The following is a 17817-nucleotide window of genomic DNA, read 5'->3' as shown; positions in this document are numbered from 1 at the left end:
ACCCCTTATAGGTTTGAATGCTAACTGTGCCAATTGCTGATCTTTGGGCAGTCATTTCACCTCTATGAGCCTCAGTTTCCCCATGTGCAAAATGGGAGCAACAATACTGATCTCTCCAGACTCTTGAAGACTCGATAAGATAATAAGTAAGTGAAGTCGGTGTTATCTACACAGTGGAAGGTGAGATGAACAAACTAGGCACAGTGATGATGATAATAACCAGATGAGCTAGCTATGAGATGGGGGTTGGGAGAGGTTGCGGTTGGGCTGGCACAGACCTCTGGACAATTTAGACGCTCTGCCTAGGCCACCTTTGCCAGAGGGAGTCCACTCAGCCTTGTGATCACTCATCCCTTTGGCATTGGCTCCATTTCCACACCACAGCTGTGCCAAGGGTGTGTCCTGAGGTTTCTTGAGTGATAGAAAACTCACTGGCAATAAAGGGCCAGATGATTGTGCCACCCAATTCATAGACCAGGCCTCTCAGGAGAAACCCCGGGAGATTCCACACTGTCAACCCCTTCTCCAAGATCAGCACGTGGGCCTGACTCCTCCTCGGTGCCCAGCTCTGTACTGGCAACTAGCAGAGTAGCAAGCTTGAACTTGGCCTTGAGGAACAGCAGCCTCTAGAGTCGGTAAGTGATTTGGTGGATATTAGCCTCTCTCGCGAGCGCTCTCTCTCTCTCTCTCTCTCACACACACACACACACACACACATACACATACACACACATGCTCCCTCTCCCTTCATGAATTAACACTCTGGCCAGTTTTGGCAGAATGGAAGAAATTTCCATCCATCCACTCTTTCATCTGTTCATTTCTTTCTTCTTTGTTTACTCAGCAAATTCTCTCCAACATCAACTCTGAGCTCCCTGTCACACTGTTTAGCTGTGATGGAGACACAGATAATGAAGTCGGGCTTTCAGTCCTGAAAACTGAGCTGCCAGTTCAGCCATGAGAGTAAGAACCAAAAACACTGCTGTAATTCAAGTAGGAACGAGCAGAGCTGTGAGAGTACACAGAAAGAAGAGGAAAGTTCCAGGAGGTCAAGAGGGATCATAAAATTTACCTGGGTTGCCACTGCTGTTACGCACCTAGAGCTCTCCCCAGGTCCTTTGCGGATGAGAAAATCGAGTCTCAGAGAGAGTGAGATGCCGAAGGGCACACAGCTGGGAAGGGACTGAGGCAGGATTTGGTTCTGATTTGTCTGGCTCCAAGGCTATGCTTCTTCCACTTCCTCCCTCACAATCTTTGGTTCCTCTTTCATCACAGCACTTGCTCTGTGTATGTGTGTGAGAGAGAGAGATATTTAATATTCATTTCTGTCACAGACTAGAAGGACAGAAGGTCGGGGAGCATGTCTGTCTTACTTAATGGATTCTAAGTGCATAACACATAATAGATACCCAGAAAATATTTGCTGGGTAGGTGGGTGGGTGGGTGGGTGGGTGGATGGATGGATGGATGGATGAGTGGGTGGGTGGGTGGATGGGTAAGTAAACAGGTGGATGGATAGATGGAAGATAAGAGATTATGGATGAAGGAATGGATAAGGGAGGGCTAGATGGAGGGATGGGTGGAAGATAGAATAGATGGAGGGATGGAAGAAAGAGAGATACTGGATAAATGGATGGATGGATGAATGAATGAGTGGGTGGATGGATGGATAAGTGAATGGATGGGATGGGTGGAAGATAGAATAGATGGAGGGATTGAAGACAGAGAGAGATGATGGATGGATGGATGGATGGATGGATGGATGGATGGATGAGTGGGTGGTTGGATGGATAAGTGGATGGACAGATAGATGGATAGATGGATGGGTAGATATATGGGTTGACAGAAGAATGAATGGGTAAATGGGATAACTGATTAATAGACGGGTAGATGGACAGATGGATGAATAGATGTGTGAGTGGGTGGATGGATGGATGGATGAGTGGATAGACAGGCAAGTGGAAAGATAAACTGGTGGATGGGTTGATGAATAAATTGATGGATGTAACATTGGATTGATGGATGACTAGATAGATGTGCGGATGGAAGGAGTGGTGGATGGGATGACTGATTAATAGGTAAGTAGATGGACAGATGGTTGAATAGATGGATGGGTGAGTGGGTGAATGTATGGATAGAGGATGAATTAATGGATAGATGGCAGATGGATAGATAAATGAATTGATGGGTGACTGGACAGACAGATGGATAAAAAGATAGATAAGTGGATGGGTGATGGGGGAAGGCATAGCAGATATTATGCCACCCAAATTGTCAAAGAAGGATCTTGATAGGAAAAAAAAAAAAAAAAAGCATTCCCGGCCAGGTGCGGTGGCTCACGCATGTAATCCCAGCACTTTGGGAGGCCGAGGTGGGCAGATCACGAGGTCAGGAGATCAAGATCATGCTGGCTAACACAGTGAAACCCCATCTCTACTAAAAATACAAAAAATTAGCCAGGCGTAACACGGTGAAACCCCGTCTCTACTAAAAATACAAAAAAAAATTAGCCGGGCGTGGTGGCAGGCGCCTGTAGTCCCAGTGACTCGGGAGGCTGAGGCAGGAGAATGGCGTGAACCTGGGAGGTGGAGCTTGCAGTGAGCTGAGATGGCACCACTGCACTCCAGCCTGGGCGGCAGAGCAAGACTCTGTCTCAAAAAAAAAAAAAAAAAAAAAAATTAGCCAGGTGTGGTGGTGCGTGCCTGTAGTCCCAGCTACTCAGGAGGCTGAGGTAGGAGAACTGCTTGAACCCTGGAGGCAGAGATTGCAGTGAGCCGAAATCATGCCATTACACTCCAGCCTGGGTGACAGAGTGAGACTATGTCAAAAAAAAAAAAAAAAGAAAGAAAGAAAGAAAGAGAGAAAGAGAGAAAAGAAAGAAAGAGAAAAAAGAAAAAGAAAGAAAGAAAGAGACAAAAAAAGCATTCCCTACTGAAGAGAAAGTGTAGGAAAAGGCAAAGAAATGGGGAAATGCCAAGAGTACGACAAAAGTCGGTCTGTGCAGCCAGAGAACAGAACAGGACTCGGAGATGAGAATGGAGAAAGTTCAGACTCAAGGAAGAGCGAGGGAGGTGGACTGATCCCTTCATATTGGAGACCCAGTGAGATAATATCAAAGTTGCATTCCCCACTTTGATGACATTCTCCTTTTAAACGCTCCTCCAAGGCATCTCCTTGAGATGGCTTCTCCAGCCCGTCATCTCCCGGGTAGAAGAGGAAAACACATGGGCCACTTGCTCTACTCCTCATTCCAGGGCTTTCAGGGGGAAGTTTGGTCCATCACAAGCTGGTGAATGACCCAATGGAGACATAGGAAGTTTTCTGGTGGGTGCGGGGGGCGGGATTGTGGGGTAGGCCCAGCAGTTCTAAAGAAGACATCCAGAAATGAAAGACATCATGAAATTGTCGTTCTAGGGGCGATATATTACTACTTCATGGATTATCATCTATTGCCCAGATCTGTCCATGGACCATATCTCCAACACTGGAGTGCTATTTGGTCTCAAAAATCCAGATGCATAAGAGTTTGTCCCCTGAGCCCTTCAACCTCCCTTTAGAAACCTTTAACCTATCTTCTCTTGACCCCCAGGATCAGACAAGGGTGCTGAGAGCCGGGGCTCACAACCAAAGGAGAAATGAGCAATCTGCGGTCTTCGGAGGAGGTAGGCTGGGTGCAGGTTGAGGGGAGGGTGATCATACGAGGAGAAGGAAGATGAGGATCTTAATGTTTTGGAAAGAGTGGAGGGAGTGGAAAAATCCTGACCTGAACTCAGAGCTAGGAGGTACTTTGTAGTTAATCAGACAGCAAAAAAGGACTCAGAGATGGAACCCAAGTTGGGTTGGGGGCTGGGGGCAGTCAAACACAGCTACATCTGTCACCAAAGATCAACTTCTCAACACATTAAAGGTTCTGAGAAGTCCTGCAATAAACAATTTTATGTTGTTTTTTTTTTTTTTTTTTTCTGAGACAGAGTCTCGCTGTGTCGCCCAGGCTGGAGTGCAGTGGCGCATCTGGGCTCATTGCAAGCTCCCCCTCCCAGGTTCACGCCATTCTCCTGCCTCAGCCTCCCAAGTAGCTGGGACTACAGGCGCCCACCACCATGCTTGGCTAACTTTTTGTGTTTTTAGTAGACATGGGGTTTCACAGTGTTAGCCAGGATGGTCTCGATCTCCTGACCTCATAATCCGCCCATCTTGGCCTCCCAAAGTGCTTATGTTGATATTTTAAAAGATGAAGTTCTTATCACTGTGGTCCTCAGTACCCTGCTTCTGTTCTGAAAAGAAATATTGATCCCCAATATTCTTCTTCCTCAGATGGGATCTCAGTATTAGCTTCCGAAACTCTGAGACCTCTGCAAGTGAGGAATTAACAGAGGAATGCTCAGAACACTCTTGGGGAGGATGAGGAGACTTGCAAAGCCACAAAATAGGACAACTGGAAGGGATCTTCAAAATCACACACACACTCATTGTCTGTATTTGGAAACTGAGGCTCAGATGGGGGCAGTTGACTTCCCCCAAGTTCATACCAAGTAGAACAGAGCTGGACCCCAGGTTGGGTTGCTGTATTTGGGAACTAAAAATAAAGGACACCCAATTCAATTTGAATTTCACATCAACAACAAATAATTGTGTAGTATAAGTATATCCCATGCAATATTTGGGATATACTTATACTAAAAAGGTACTTGGTTTTTATTTGAAATGTAAATGCACCTGAGCATTTTGTATTATACCTGGCAACCCTAAGTCCAAGCCTCTCTTGTTTTGTTTGCTCGTTTTTGAGACAGGGTCTCACTTGTTGCCCAGGCTACACTGCAGCCTCCAAGATAGCTGGGACCACAGGCACATGGCAGCACACCCAGCTAATTTTTTCATTTTTTTGTAGAGACAGAGTCTCACTATGCTGCCCAGGCTGGACTTGAACTCCTGGGCTCAAGCAATCCTCCCACCTCAGCCTCCCAAAGTGCTGAGATCACAGGCATAAGCCACCACACCCAGCCTGCATGCCTCTTTTGACTACATCTGCTTTTCCTCGAACCACCCCATGCTGATTTTTGTCATCTCTTGGTCCAGGAGAAATATGATATGTCAGGTGCCCGCCTGGCCCTAACACTGTGTGTCACCAAAGCCCGGGAAGGTTCTGAAGAAGACCTGGATGCTCTGGAATACATGTTTCGGCAACTGAGATTCGAAAGCACCATGAAGAGAGACCCCACTGCCCAGGTATTGGGGTGCCTACTCCAGGCCTGGTTGGGGGAAAGGTACTAGGTCGGATGTGTGGGCTATGAGGACCCAGCTGAGTCTGGTTCTTCCTCTTACTCCAGCAATTCCAGGAAGAGCTGGAAAAATTCCAGCAGGCCATCGATTCCCGGGAAGATCCCATCAGTTGTGCCTTCGTGGTACTCATGGCTCATGGGAGGGAAGGCTTCCTCAAGGGAGAAGATGGGGAGATGGTCAAGCTGGAGAATCTCTTCGAGGCCCTGAACAACAAGAACTGCCAGGCCCTGCGAGCCAAGCCCAAGGTGTACATCATACAGGCCTGTCGAGGAGGTGGGGACAGATCCAAGCGCACAGAGTCTCTGGTTTGTTGTTTCTGTTTTGTTTTTTGAGACAGCACCCAGGCTGGAGTGCCGTGGTGCAATCTCAACTCACTGCAATCTCCATCTCCCAGGCTCCAGCCATCCTCTTGCCTCAGCCTCCTGAATAGCTGGGACTACAGGCTCCTGCCATTATGTTAGGCTAATTTTTGTAGACAGGGTCTCATTATGTTGCTCAGGCTGGTCTCAAACTCCTGAGCTCAAGCAATCCTCCTGCCTCAGCCTCCCACCATGCCCAACCAAGTCTGTGTTTTTATCCAAGCCAGTCCCAGATCCAAAGCCCCGGCTGAAGCCAGGCACCATGGCTCATGCCTATAATTCCAGTACTTTGGGAGGCCCAGACGGGAAGATTTTTTGAGGCCAGAAGATCAAGACTGGCTTCTGGGCAATGTAGCAAGAACCAAGCTCTACAAGAAATTTTTAAAATGAGCCAAGGGCATGGTGGCATGGGCCTGTGATCCTAGCTACTCAGGAGGCTGAGGTAGGAGGATCACTTGAGCCTAGGAGTGAGAGGCTGCAGTGAGCTATGAGTACACTACTATACTCCAGTCTGGGCAACAAAGCAAGCCCCTGTCTCTAAAAAGTTAAATTAAATTAAAAAGCCCCACTGCACAAGGCATACCACCAGACCATCTTTTTTTTTTTTTTTTTGACAGTCTTGCTCTGTTGCCCAGGCTGGAGTGCAATGGCACGATCTTGGCTCACTACAACCTCCACCTCCTGGGTTCAAGCAATTCTTCTGCCTCAGCCTCCCAAGTAGCTGGGATTACAGGCACATGCCACCACGCCCGGCTAATTTTTGTATTTTTAGTAGAGATGGGATTTCGCCATGTTAGTCAGGCTGGTCTCAAACTCCTGACCTCAGGAGCCTCCCAAAGTGCTGGGATTACAGGCGTGAGCCACCGTACCCGGCCCTTACCTTTCTTTTTAAGAGGTGACCTGTCACTCTGTCACCCAGCCTAGAGTGTAGTGGTGCAATCATGGCTCACTGCAGCCTCAGACTCCCAGGTTCAAGTGATCCGCCTACCTCAGCCTCCCAAAACGCTGGGAGTACAGGTGTGAGCCACCCTGCCCGGCCCTTTTCCTTACCTTTCTCTCTGACTTTGCCTTCTCTTCTTCTTCTTGTTTCAGAACAAAAGGACCCTGGTGAAACAGTAGGTGGAGATGAGATTGTGATGGTCACCAAAGACAGCCCCCAAACCATCCCAACGTACACAGATGCCCTGCACATCTACTCCACGGTGGAGGGTATGAGCGCCCAGCTGGCCCAGGGCTCCCTCTGCTATTCCCCGTCACCTGCCACTCCCGACCCCTGAACCTTTCCTCCAGGACCCACCCCCTTCCAGGATCCCCTCTACCTACCCTCTGAAGCTCCCCCGAACTCACCTCTCTGGAATTCCCAGGATACATCGCCTACCGACATGATCAGCAAGGCTCGTGCTTTATCCAGACCCTGGTGGATGTGTTCACGAAGGGGAGAGGACACATCTTGGAGCTTCTGACAGAGGTGAGTTGGCACAAGGTAGCTGGGACCACCGCCCAGGCCAAGCAGGGTGCAGGCAGAGGAGGCTGAGCCTCCTCCTAACTCCTCTCCATTTCCCTCAGCCCCAAATCCAACCCAGATCTCAATACAGAAACTAAGATGCTCACTTTGCAACAACTTTCCCAAATGCAGGGACTCTTAAAACCCATAGTATGTGAGATACATTTCTATAAACAAACCCCCCTTGGATATAAACAATGTTTGGGAAAACTGTTTTCTTTTAATGTTTATATGTTTTTATTGCAAATTAGAAAAACAAAAAACAAACAAACAAAAAACGCCCAGCCAAGGATTCCACACAAACTATGGTATAGGAGGAGACCATAAAGGTCTCTCATCTTAGGACAAGAATACCCACCTGCCCCATTCCCTAACCCTCCCCCAATAAGTCCATGACACTGACTCCTCCAAGCTCACCATACCTGTTGCTGCAGGTGACCCGGCGGATGGCAGAAGCAGAGATGGTTCAGGAAGGACAAGCAAAGAAAACGAACCCTGAAATTCAAAGCACCCTCCGGAAACGGCTGTATCTGCAGTAGAAGTAGAAAGACAGGGAGGAGCTTTCCTTCCAACACTCTTTCTGTCTCACAGAAATTTAGAGGCAGCTCTTACCACTCCCTAAGATCTTCTCTTCCCAAGGCTAAATGGCACCCACTTTCTTTTTCATCACACCCCTCATGCAGGTCCCCCTGTCCTTCTTAGAGCAAGCCAGCCAGAACTTAGCACAAGGCCTAGTGGTAACATTAACATCACCTCCCTCAGGCTGGACTTTCTATCTTTATTAATGCAACCTAAGAGACCTAAGAGTGCATTCACTTATCCCACTTTCTGTTCCTGTGGTCTTCTTTCTTCCTCCTAAAGCAGAAACTGGATAGAGCTGAAGATTTTCCACAGACAAACCAATGCCCACTCAATCCCTCCTACCCCAGTCCAACCTCTGCTGGCTCCTGCATCTCACTTGGAGATAAAACCTCCTCCTGAGGCCAGTGCATTCCCAACTCCAGTTCCCTCCTTTACCCTGCAGAATTAGTAAGGCAAGAACCATCCTTTCTCTCCAAAACCATTCCTCCTTGGCTAGCAAGTTGGTGTCCTAACTCCACTCTTCCTAGCTCATGGCCTCTCTAGATAACCAAGTTGTCTCCGCCTTTCTGGATCTCTTCCTCCTAACACCCCTCCCCCTGAAACCCTGGATTCTGCCCTCTCTCCAATAAAATCCACCATTCAACTATTCTTGCATTCAACTACTCTGAATGAGAGCGTGTTGGAGCTATGGCAAATTCCCTGTTGTCACCTTGCTATTTTGCAGACAGCATTATATTTAACCTCTCCTAACCAGAGAGGCTAAAAAGTTTGTCAAATGCGGCCGGGTGCGGTGGCTCAGGCCTGTAATCCCAGCACTTTGGGAGGCCGAGACAGGCGGGTCACAAGGTCAGAAGATCGAGACCATCCTGGCGAACACGGTGAAACCCCCGTCTCTACTAAAAAATACGAAAAATTAGCTGGGCGAGGTGGCAGGCACCTGTAGTCCCCGCTACTCTGGAGGCTGAGGCAGGAGAATGGCATGAATCCGGGAGGCGGAGCTTGCAGTGAACTGAGATCCGGCCACAGCACTCCAGCCTGGGCAGCAGAGCGAGACTCCGTCTCAAAAAAAAAAAAAAGTTTGTCCAATGCAATACAGTAAGACAGAGGCAAGGACAAGGTTTGACTTCCAGCCCAGCCTCCTTTCCACAACCTGCTAAGTCTTGATCCATCTGAAAACTTTTCTAATTAGTGAAGATGTCTAATAAAAATTTTCCCTACCTCCAAGGTAGGAGCTTTCTGGAAGTTTCTAGGAATTCTCAATAACCACCAGCCAAGGTTACCTCCAGGTAACCTTGCAGCACCAGGCTGGAAGTCAGATCGGCTTCACTGTCCTCCAGCTCTACAGCCTGTATCTCCCCATCCCCAGCTTTGACCTTTCCTGCTCAAATAACCTATGGGTACATCCAGCATCACTGAAAACTCAGGGCTAAAGATGAACCTTTTCTTCCTGGTTACTCCTCCAAGCATTCCCTGGTATCCTCAACCTCAGATCCCAGGTTCAGATTTCTGCAGTTAATCTATGACCCCTCTCTTTTTGCATCCCTCATATGCCACCAGACACCATGACCAGTCCAGCTTGATTTTCAAACAACTTTCATGCTGGTCTTCTCTTCCCTGACATGTTACTGTGCAGGCTGAAGTCCTCATCTTCTCATATCTGCATCTTTGCAACCAACTTCCTCCCTTGTCTCTCTGCTTTTCCATCTCACTTTTCATGTGTCCTCCATACCATCTATAACAGTCATCTCCCTGGAACACTTAAGAAGACACAACATACCCTATTATTTAAAGACCAGGGTACTGGACTCAGTGTCTCACACCTGTAATCCCAACTTTGAGACTCTGAAGTGGGAGGATCACTTGAGGCCAGGATTTAAGAGACCAGCCTGGGCAACACAGCAAGACCCCATCTCTACAAAAAAAAAATAATAATTAGCTGGCTATGGTGCCACATGCCTGTAGTCCCAGCTACTCAGGAGGCTGAGGTGGGAGGATCACTTGAGCCCAGGAGTTTGAGGCTGCAAGGAGCTATGATCATGCCGCTGCATCCCAGCTCTAGGTGAGAGAGTGAGATCCAGTCTCCAAAATAAATCAATCAATCAAATAAAGACCAAAGTCAAACCACACATCAGGATCCCTCACACCCTTCCAATTTTGCCATCTACCAGCACTTAGCTAAACTCATCTCCCATCTCTTCCACCATGACTTCACTCTTTCAACAAGGCTAATGTCCTCTTACTCACCCTTGCCTCTAAGCCTTTGCTATCACCATTTCCCCCAAACTGGAGGGCCCTCTCTCTCTCATTACCCCTCTTCCACTACTTCCCACCCCTACTTTTTCCAGAAAGTCATTTCCTCTCTTTTTTCTGATTGGTCCTGCCCTCTCACCCAGGATTATATGCTGGAAATGACCACTTCTGGGGGGCAAGGAACAAGCCCTTGATCCGCATAATGAGTGTTCAATAAATAGTGGTCAAACTGGCCGGGCGCGGTGGCTCAAGCCTGTAATCCCAGCACTTTGCGAGGCCGAGACGGGCGGATCACGAGGTCAGGAGATCAAGACCATCCTGGCTAACACAGTGAAACCCCGTCTCTACTAAAAAAAAAATTTTAAAAACTAGCCGGGCGTGGTGGCGGGCGCCTGTAGTCCCAGCTACTCAGGAGGCTGAGGCAGGAGAATGGCGTAAACCCGGGAGGTAGAGCTTGCAGTGAGCTGAGATCCGGCCACTGCACTCCAGCCTGGGCGATAGAGCGAGACTCTGTCTCAAAAAAAAACAAAAACAAAATAGTGGTCAAACTTTCAAAGAAAGTGTTGAAATCTTTGTTCTGCGCTGAAACCGTGAGGCTGATATGAAAGGAGTTATGGATTTACTTTCTTTTTTCCCAGCGGCCGGCTTCCTCCCAGGTGTGTCTATCACGAATGGAGAATCAGGAGCTTCATCCTGTGTCTACTTTCCTTTTTTTTCTTTAAGAGACGAGATCTTGCTCTGCCACCCAGGCTGGAGTACAGTGGTACCATCATAGCACACTGCACCCTCTACCTCCTGGGCTCAAGCAATCTTCCCACCTCAGCCTCTCATGTAGCTGGGACTATAGGTGCGCACCACCACACCTGGCTAATTTTCTTATTTTTTTGTAGAGATGGGGTCTCGCTATGTTGCTGAGGCTGGTCTCACGCTCCTGGTCTTGAGCAATCCTCTTGCCTTGGCCTCCCAAAGTGCTGAGATTACAGATGTGACCCACCACACCAAGCTCCTGTCCCTTTCATAAAAACAGACGTGTTGGGAATTTGTAAAGTTACAGGTCACATTTTCATGCTGAATGACTATCTTTTACATAATTGTTTCATCTCCAGAATGTTTCCAAGGAAGTATGCGGACACACAAATGTCGCTTTTCAGAACTATAAGGGACATTGGAGGGGGACTAGTTATAGCATCAAAGACATTTAGCAAGTGTGCCACTTTTCTCTAGCCTGGTGCCCATGGTAGACATGACTAATCAATCACATCTATTTTTCCTAATGAAATCAAGTGTAACCTCAAAGGCTTTTTCCTCTAAGCACTCGGGTAGCTGACACCTGTCTATTGGCATGAGTACATCATTCCTGATCCATCTGAACCTCCACCTTACAGAGTAAATTGTCTATGGTCATCTTATGTGGTACACCCAAGGATCTAGCCATGGCAGTAACTAGGGCTTTATCCATGGAAATGGCAAACCAAGTGGCCAACGCAGAGGTGGGTTTGAAGGGCCAAGAGATCTGGGGAGATGCATGCACTGAGTTCTATATACTCACTTATGTGCCAACCTGCGATCCAAACACCCAATGATTCTGGGAGTCTCCGAATATGAGGGTCAGAAAACTGTGTCTCACTCACCTGATCCAGCCTGCAGTTTGTTTTTATCAACAAAGCTTTGCTGGCACACAGGAATGTTTATTCACTTACATACTGGCTACGGCTGCCTTCACCCTACAATGGTAAAGTTGAGTAGTTAGAACAGAGAACATAGTGCCCACAAAGCTGAAATTATTTACTATTTGGCTCCTTACAGAGAAGATTTGACAACCCCTACCCTAATATCTTTCCAAAAATTTTAGTTTTGTTATCAATACTAATTTTGATGTCAATGAGATATCACCTCACACCTGTTGGGATGGCTATTATCAAAAAGATAGGAGATAAGTGCTGGTGAGGGTGTGAAGAAAAGGAAACTTTTGTTGGTGGAAAATAGAATGGTGCAGCCATTATGGAAAACAGTATGGAGATTCCTAAAGAAATTAAAAACAGGTTGGGCACGGTGGCTCATGCCTGTAATCCCAGCACTTAGGGAGTCTGAGGCGGGCAGATCACTTGAGGGCGGGAGTTCAAGACCAGCCTGGCCAAGATGGTGAAACCCCGTCTCTGCTAAAAACACAAAAATTAGCCAGGTGTGGTGGTGGGTGCTTGTAATCCCAGCTACTTGGGAGGCTGAGGCAGGAAAATTGCTTGAACCTGGGAGGTGGAGGTTGCAGTCAGCTGAGATCGTTCCACTGCACTCCAGCCTGGGAGACAGAGTGAGACTCTGTCTCAAAAAAAAAAAAAAAAAATGGAAGAAAAGAAAAGAAAGAAAAAATAAATTAAAAACAGAACTACCAGATAATCAAGTAATCCCACTCCTAGGTATATATGCAAAATAAAGGAAATCAATATATCAAAGAGATATCGGCACTGCCATGTTAATTGCAGCACTATTCACAATAGCCAAGATACAGAATCAACCTAAGTGTCCATCAACAGATGAATGCATAAAGAAACTATGGTATATATGCACAATAGAATACTATTCAGCCATAATAAAGAACAAAATCGGCCGGGCGCGGTGGCTCAAGCCTGTAATCCCAGCACTTTGGGAGGCCGAGACGGGCGGATCACGAGGTCAGGAGATCGAGACCATCCTGGCTAACACAGTGAAACCCCGTCTCTACTAAAAATACAAAAAACTAGCCGGGCGAGATGGCGGGCGCCTGTATTCCCAGCTACTTGGGAGGCTGAGGCAGGAGAATGGCGTGAACCTGGGAGGCGGAGCTTGCAGTGAGCTGAGATCCGGTCACTGCACTCCAGCCCGGGCGACAGAGCGAGACTCCGCCTCAAAAATAAAAAAAAATAAAAAAAAATAAAGAACAAAATCGTGTCATTTGCAGCAACATGGATGAGCTTAGACGACATTATATTAAGTAAAATAAGCCAGGCACAGAAAGACAAACATCACATGATCTCACTCACTATGTGGAAGCTAAAAAAGTAGATCTGGTGAAGACAGAGACTGGAATGGTAATTACCAGAGGCAGGGAAGGGAAGCAGGGAGAAGACATGAAGAGAAATGGGTTACTGGGTACAAAAGTACAGTTAGGTAGGATGAATAAGTTCTTGTATTTGACAGCACAGTGGGAAAACTATCATTAACAGTAATTATTTGTGTATTTCAAAATAGCAAGAGGAGAAGAATAACAGTGTTCCCAACACAAGGAAAAGATAAATGTTTAAGGTGATGGATATATAACTACCCTAATTTGATCATTACCCCAAAAATCTGTACAACTATATCTTAAAAAACAGAACTGTCCTGGCATGGTTACTCACACCTGTAATCTCAGTACTTTGGGAAGCCAAGGCAGGACAACCACTTGAACCCAGGAGTTTTAAACTAGCCTGGGCAACATAGTGAGGCTTTGTCTCTACTAAAAAATTTTTTTAGATTAACTAGGTGCGGTGGCATGTGCCTGAGGCGGGAGGATCGCTTGAGCCCAGGAAGTCGAGACCGCAGTGAACCAAGATTGCACCTCTGCGCACCAGCCTGGGTGACAGAGCAAGATCCTGTCTAAAATAAAAAACAAAAAACAAAAAAAACAGACCACCATATGACCCAGCAACTAGACGTTTTGAATATATATCCAAAGGAAATGAAATTAGGATCTAGTAAAGATATCTGCACTCCCATGGTCATTGAAGCATTACTCACAATAGCCAAAATGTGAAAAAATCGAAGTGTCCATCTATGGATGAATGAATAAGGAAAACACTGCGCGTGTGTATGTGTGTGCACGAAATAAATAAAGGAGATTCTGCCATCTGCCACCACATAGATGAACCTAAAGTATGCTATGGTAGGTGGAATAAGCCAGCATTGAAATCCACCGTTGTATTAGTCTGTTTTCGCACTGCTATAAATACTTGAGTCTGGGTAACGTTTAAAGAAAAAAGGTTCAGGCCAGGCGCGGTGGCTCACTCCGGCAATCCTAGCACTTTGCGAGGCCAAGGTGGGCGGATCACTTGAGGTCAGGAGTTCAAAACCAGCCTGGCCAACACGGTGAAACCCTGTCTCTACTACAAATACAAAAAAATTAGCCAGGCGTGGTGGCACATGCCTGTAATCCCAGCTACTCGGGAGGCTGAGATGGGAGAATCGCTTAAACCTGGGAGGGAGAGGTTGCAGAGAGCTGAGATCGCACCACTGCACTCTAGCCTGGGCGACAGAGTGAGACTCAGTCTCAAAAAGAAAAAAGGTTTAATTGGCTCAGGGTTCCACAGACTGTACGGGAAGCATGGCTGGGGAGATCTCGGGAAACTTACCATCATGGCGGAAGGCAAAGGGAAAGTAGACATGCCTTACTTGGCTGGGGCAGGAAGACGAGAGGTGGGGAGGAGCTACACACTTTTAAAGAACCAGATCTCGCGATAACATACTCGATAGCACAAGAACCGCACCAAAGGAGAAATCTGCCCACGTGACCCAATCACCCTCCCTCCAGATCCCACCTCCAACACTGGGGATTACAATCTGACATGAGATTGAGCAGAGACAGACCCAAACCATGTCAATGGCTTTGTTCTTCAAGACCTCCGACTAAAGGTTTTCCCCAATTATTAAGCAAGGATGTGTAGGTTTCGCCTGGAAGTTTCATATTCAGCATCAGGAACTGATCCAGGCTTTGTAGGACCTGTACAATTGGGCAGAAAAGTCCCTCTTTAAGAAAAGGACAAACAGCAATGCAGAATTTGTACAGCCACATAAGCAGATTGTCAGGGTCTCTCCTCAGACCATGGAGAGGCCCATAAAAGTGGAGATCCTATAGCTTTTGCCACATCAGCTCCAAGACAAGTGCGGCTTTATCTGTTCTGCAAGACACTCTCCCATAGCAGCAGAAACAGTCGTTTTAAAATGCAGATCTGAGCCGGGTATGATAGTGCGTGCCTGTAAGTTCCAGCTACTTGGGCTACTTGGGAGGTTGAGGCAGGAGGATCACTTGAGCACAGGAAGTTGAGACTGCAGTGAGCTATGATTGTGCATTGCAGCCTGAGCAACAGAACTGTCTCTAAAAGAATAACAATAATAAATGATAAATGTGAAATAAATCTTTGAAAATGCAAATATGACCTGCTGTGCATCTTCTTAAAATCTTTCTGTGACCTCCCACAGCCCTTTGGATAAGTAAAAAAGTCTTAACTTCTAGATCCCTACATCTTCTTTTTTTTTTTTTTTTTTTTTTTTTTGAGGCGGAGTCTCGCTCTGTCGCCCAGACTGGAGTGCAGTGGCCGGATCTCAGCTCACTGCAAGCTCCGCCTCCCGGGTTTACGCCATTCTCCTGCCTCAGCCTCCCGAGTAGCTGGGACTACAGGCGCCCGCCACCTCGCCCGGCTAGTTTTTGTATTTTTAGTAGAGACGGGGTTTCACCGTGTTAGCCAGGATGGTCTCGATCTCCTGACCTCGTGATCCGCCCGTCTCGGCCTCCCAAAGTGCTGGGATTACAGGCTTGAGCCACCGCGCCCGGCAATCCCTACATCTTCTTATCTCTACTCCTTCAGTCTTTCTGAAGTCACTTTGGGTTTCTTTCTTTCCCAAAATAGGCTATTTCCTATCTCAGTTACCTCTGCTTAGATCACTCCCCCAAACCACCTTGTTATCCTTTATACTGTAGCTCAAATACATTTCTGAAGGGAAGTCTCCTTGTCCATCACCTCAGACAAGACCCAAGTTTACAGTTCTTTGTACATTTTTTCTCCAAACCACAAATCACACTTTAAAATTATGTCTTTGGCAATGTGATCATTTATTCAAAATCTGCCTCTTCCACTTGATGGATTCAAGACTAAATATCAATTATAATAAGCTAGTGAGCTTTGGGGATCATTTGTTACTGCAGCATAACTTAATCTGTGCTGACTGATACATGAGGCCAGCCAGGTTAAAACAGCACATTGGAATGGATGACACTGAGGTTTCTACCAGCTTCTTAGGAAATGTACAGAATCCATGAGATAAAAACAAATCCACTTTCTCTACCTATGAGCAGTTTCTATTTAATCATGTTTAAATTTTATTCACTAATAAGGATGGATAAGCAACTTCCAAGGGTTCTAAAGTTCAGCCCCCAGTTCAGCATGAGACACAAGAAAAGGGAAGGGACTTCTAGCTTTGAGAATTTGGAACATGAACTGGTTCTCCTTCATTCTGATTGGTCGGGTTATTTGGGAATAAAATATTTCGGCTGTTTGGGAAGTTGCTCTTGCAGATGATCAATTATAAGAATGAGGTCACCTTCACCCTGGCCAGTTCAGTAAGTCAATCACCCTATTGCTATGTATGCTCACCCACAGTCCACACCCATGGCCTCAAGGCGGTCTCCATACACCCAGTTGGCTTGCTGTTAGCTTCTGATAGTACAAGGCACAAGAGAGAGAGGAAACGGGAAGAGGGCAAAAAAAGAGGATTCTTCCTCTTTGAGTTGCCAGTAGCATCACATCATTCAAGTTTCCAACATTTTTTGCCCCACACACAAAATCAGCATCATTGTACCCCCTGAAATATACATGCATCAGCTGGCCAGCAGCCCCATCTCACATATATGCACAGATATGCCCATGGCACTGACTTCTTCCTTCTCTAAGATTCTAGAGTCTGATAACCTCAACTCTTCCCAGTGTTTCCCAGGCCTCAGCTTGTCAACCGATTCCACAGGAATTATTTCTGGGTTAACACTAGTGTTAACCAGGTCCTCATTAATTAGTCTTGCCTTCTTGCTTTTCTGGTCCTTCACTACCTATTTAATTAATTCCCATGTTAAATTCTTTCTGTTAAAAGACATCAGCAGATTATTGGGTAATGAAAATATGGTATATATATAAAATGGACTATGATTCAGCCATAAAAAAAAAGAGTGAAATCATGTCTTTTGCAGCAACATGGATGGAACCGGAGGGCATTGTCTTAAGTGAAACAACTCAGAAAGTCAAATAGCACATGTGTATTAGTCTGTTCTCATGCTGCTAATAAAGACATACCCAAGACTGGGTAATTTATAAAGAAAAGAGGTTTGATGGACTCAGTTCCACATGGCTCGAGAGGCCTCACAATCATGGTGGAAGGCGAAGAAGGGAGCAAAGGCACATCTTACATGGTGGCAGGCAAGAGAGCATGTGCAGGGGAACTGCCCTTTATAAAGCCATCAGATATCATGAGACTTATTCACTATCACAAGAACAGCATGAGAGTAACTGACCCCATGATTCAATTACCCCCCACTGGGTCTCTCCCATGACATATGGGGATTGTGGGAACTACAATTCAAGATGAGATTTGAGTGGGGACACAGCCAAACCATATCAACATGTTCTCATTTATAAGTGGGAGCCCAATAATGTGTAGACAAGGACATAGAGTGTGGAATTATAGACACTGGAGAGGCAGAAGGGTAAGAGAGTATGAGGAGGTGGAGGATAAGAAATTACTTTGGGAGGGATAGCATTAGGAGATATACTTAATGTAAATGATGAGTTAATGAGTACAGCACACCAACATGGCACATGTATACATATGGAACAAACCTGCACGTTGTGTATGTGTACCCTAGAACTTAAAATATAACAATAAATAAACAAATAAATAAATAACTTTATGGATACGATGTACATTATTTGGGTGACAATTATGCTAAAAGCCCAGACTTCACCACTTGGCAACATATCCATGTAACAAAATTGGCCTTGTACTTCTTAAATTTATGCAATTTTTTTTTTTTTTAAGACAGAGTCTTGCTCTGCCACCAGGCTG

At 46.3% G+C, this 17817-nt stretch overlaps 1 protein-coding gene and 1 long non-coding RNA gene across 2 annotated transcripts; one reads left to right on the top strand and one right to left on the bottom strand.

The window, feature by feature from the left end:
• Nucleotides 1-255: 255 nt before the first annotated feature.
• On the top strand, nucleotides 256-8372 carry CASP14 (caspase 14). The gene is made up of 7 exons (XM_033198042.1): nucleotides 256-635; nucleotides 3590-3662; nucleotides 5077-5226; nucleotides 5328-5553; nucleotides 6732-6848; nucleotides 7004-7107; nucleotides 7578-8372. The coding sequence occupies exons 2-7, from the start codon at nucleotides 3636-3638 to the stop codon at nucleotides 7680-7682; spliced, it is 729 nt and encodes a 242-aa protein (XP_033053933.1). The 5' UTR covers nucleotides 256-635; nucleotides 3590-3635; the 3' UTR covers nucleotides 7683-8372.
• LOC117075578 lies at nucleotides 6964-11691 on the bottom strand. The gene is made up of 3 exons (XR_004434057.1): nucleotides 11607-11691; nucleotides 7566-7673; nucleotides 6964-7053 (listed from the first exon to the last, which is right to left on the bottom strand). It is a non-coding gene; the product is annotated as an uncharacterized LOC117075578 (long non-coding RNA).
• Nucleotides 11692-17817: the final 6126 nt, after the last annotated feature.

This window comes from Trachypithecus francoisi, unplaced genomic scaffold (genome assembly GCF_009764315.1).
Source record: "Trachypithecus francoisi isolate TF-2019V2 unplaced genomic scaffold, Tfra_2.0 Lachesis_group5, whole genome shotgun sequence".
Classification (NCBI taxonomy): domain Eukaryota; kingdom Metazoa; phylum Chordata; class Mammalia; order Primates; family Cercopithecidae; genus Trachypithecus; species Trachypithecus francoisi.
This window is presented reverse-complemented; position numbering and strand designations above follow the sequence as displayed.

What these genes read in the sequence shown, in the direction of transcription:
- CASP14 (XM_033198042.1), top strand. Translation starts at nt 3,636, where the DNA reads ATGAGCAATCTGCGGTCTTCGGAGGAG. An exon ending in CATCTACTCCACGGTGGAGG is followed by an intron (nt 6,849 to 7,003) that starts GTATGAGCGCCC and finishes TGGAATTCCCAG; the next exon opens with GATACATCGCCTACCGACAT. An exon ending in TCTTGGAGCTTCTGACAGAG is followed by an intron (nt 7,108 to 7,577) that starts GTGAGTTGGCAC and finishes CTGTTGCTGCAG; the next exon opens with GTGACCCGGCGGATGGCAGA.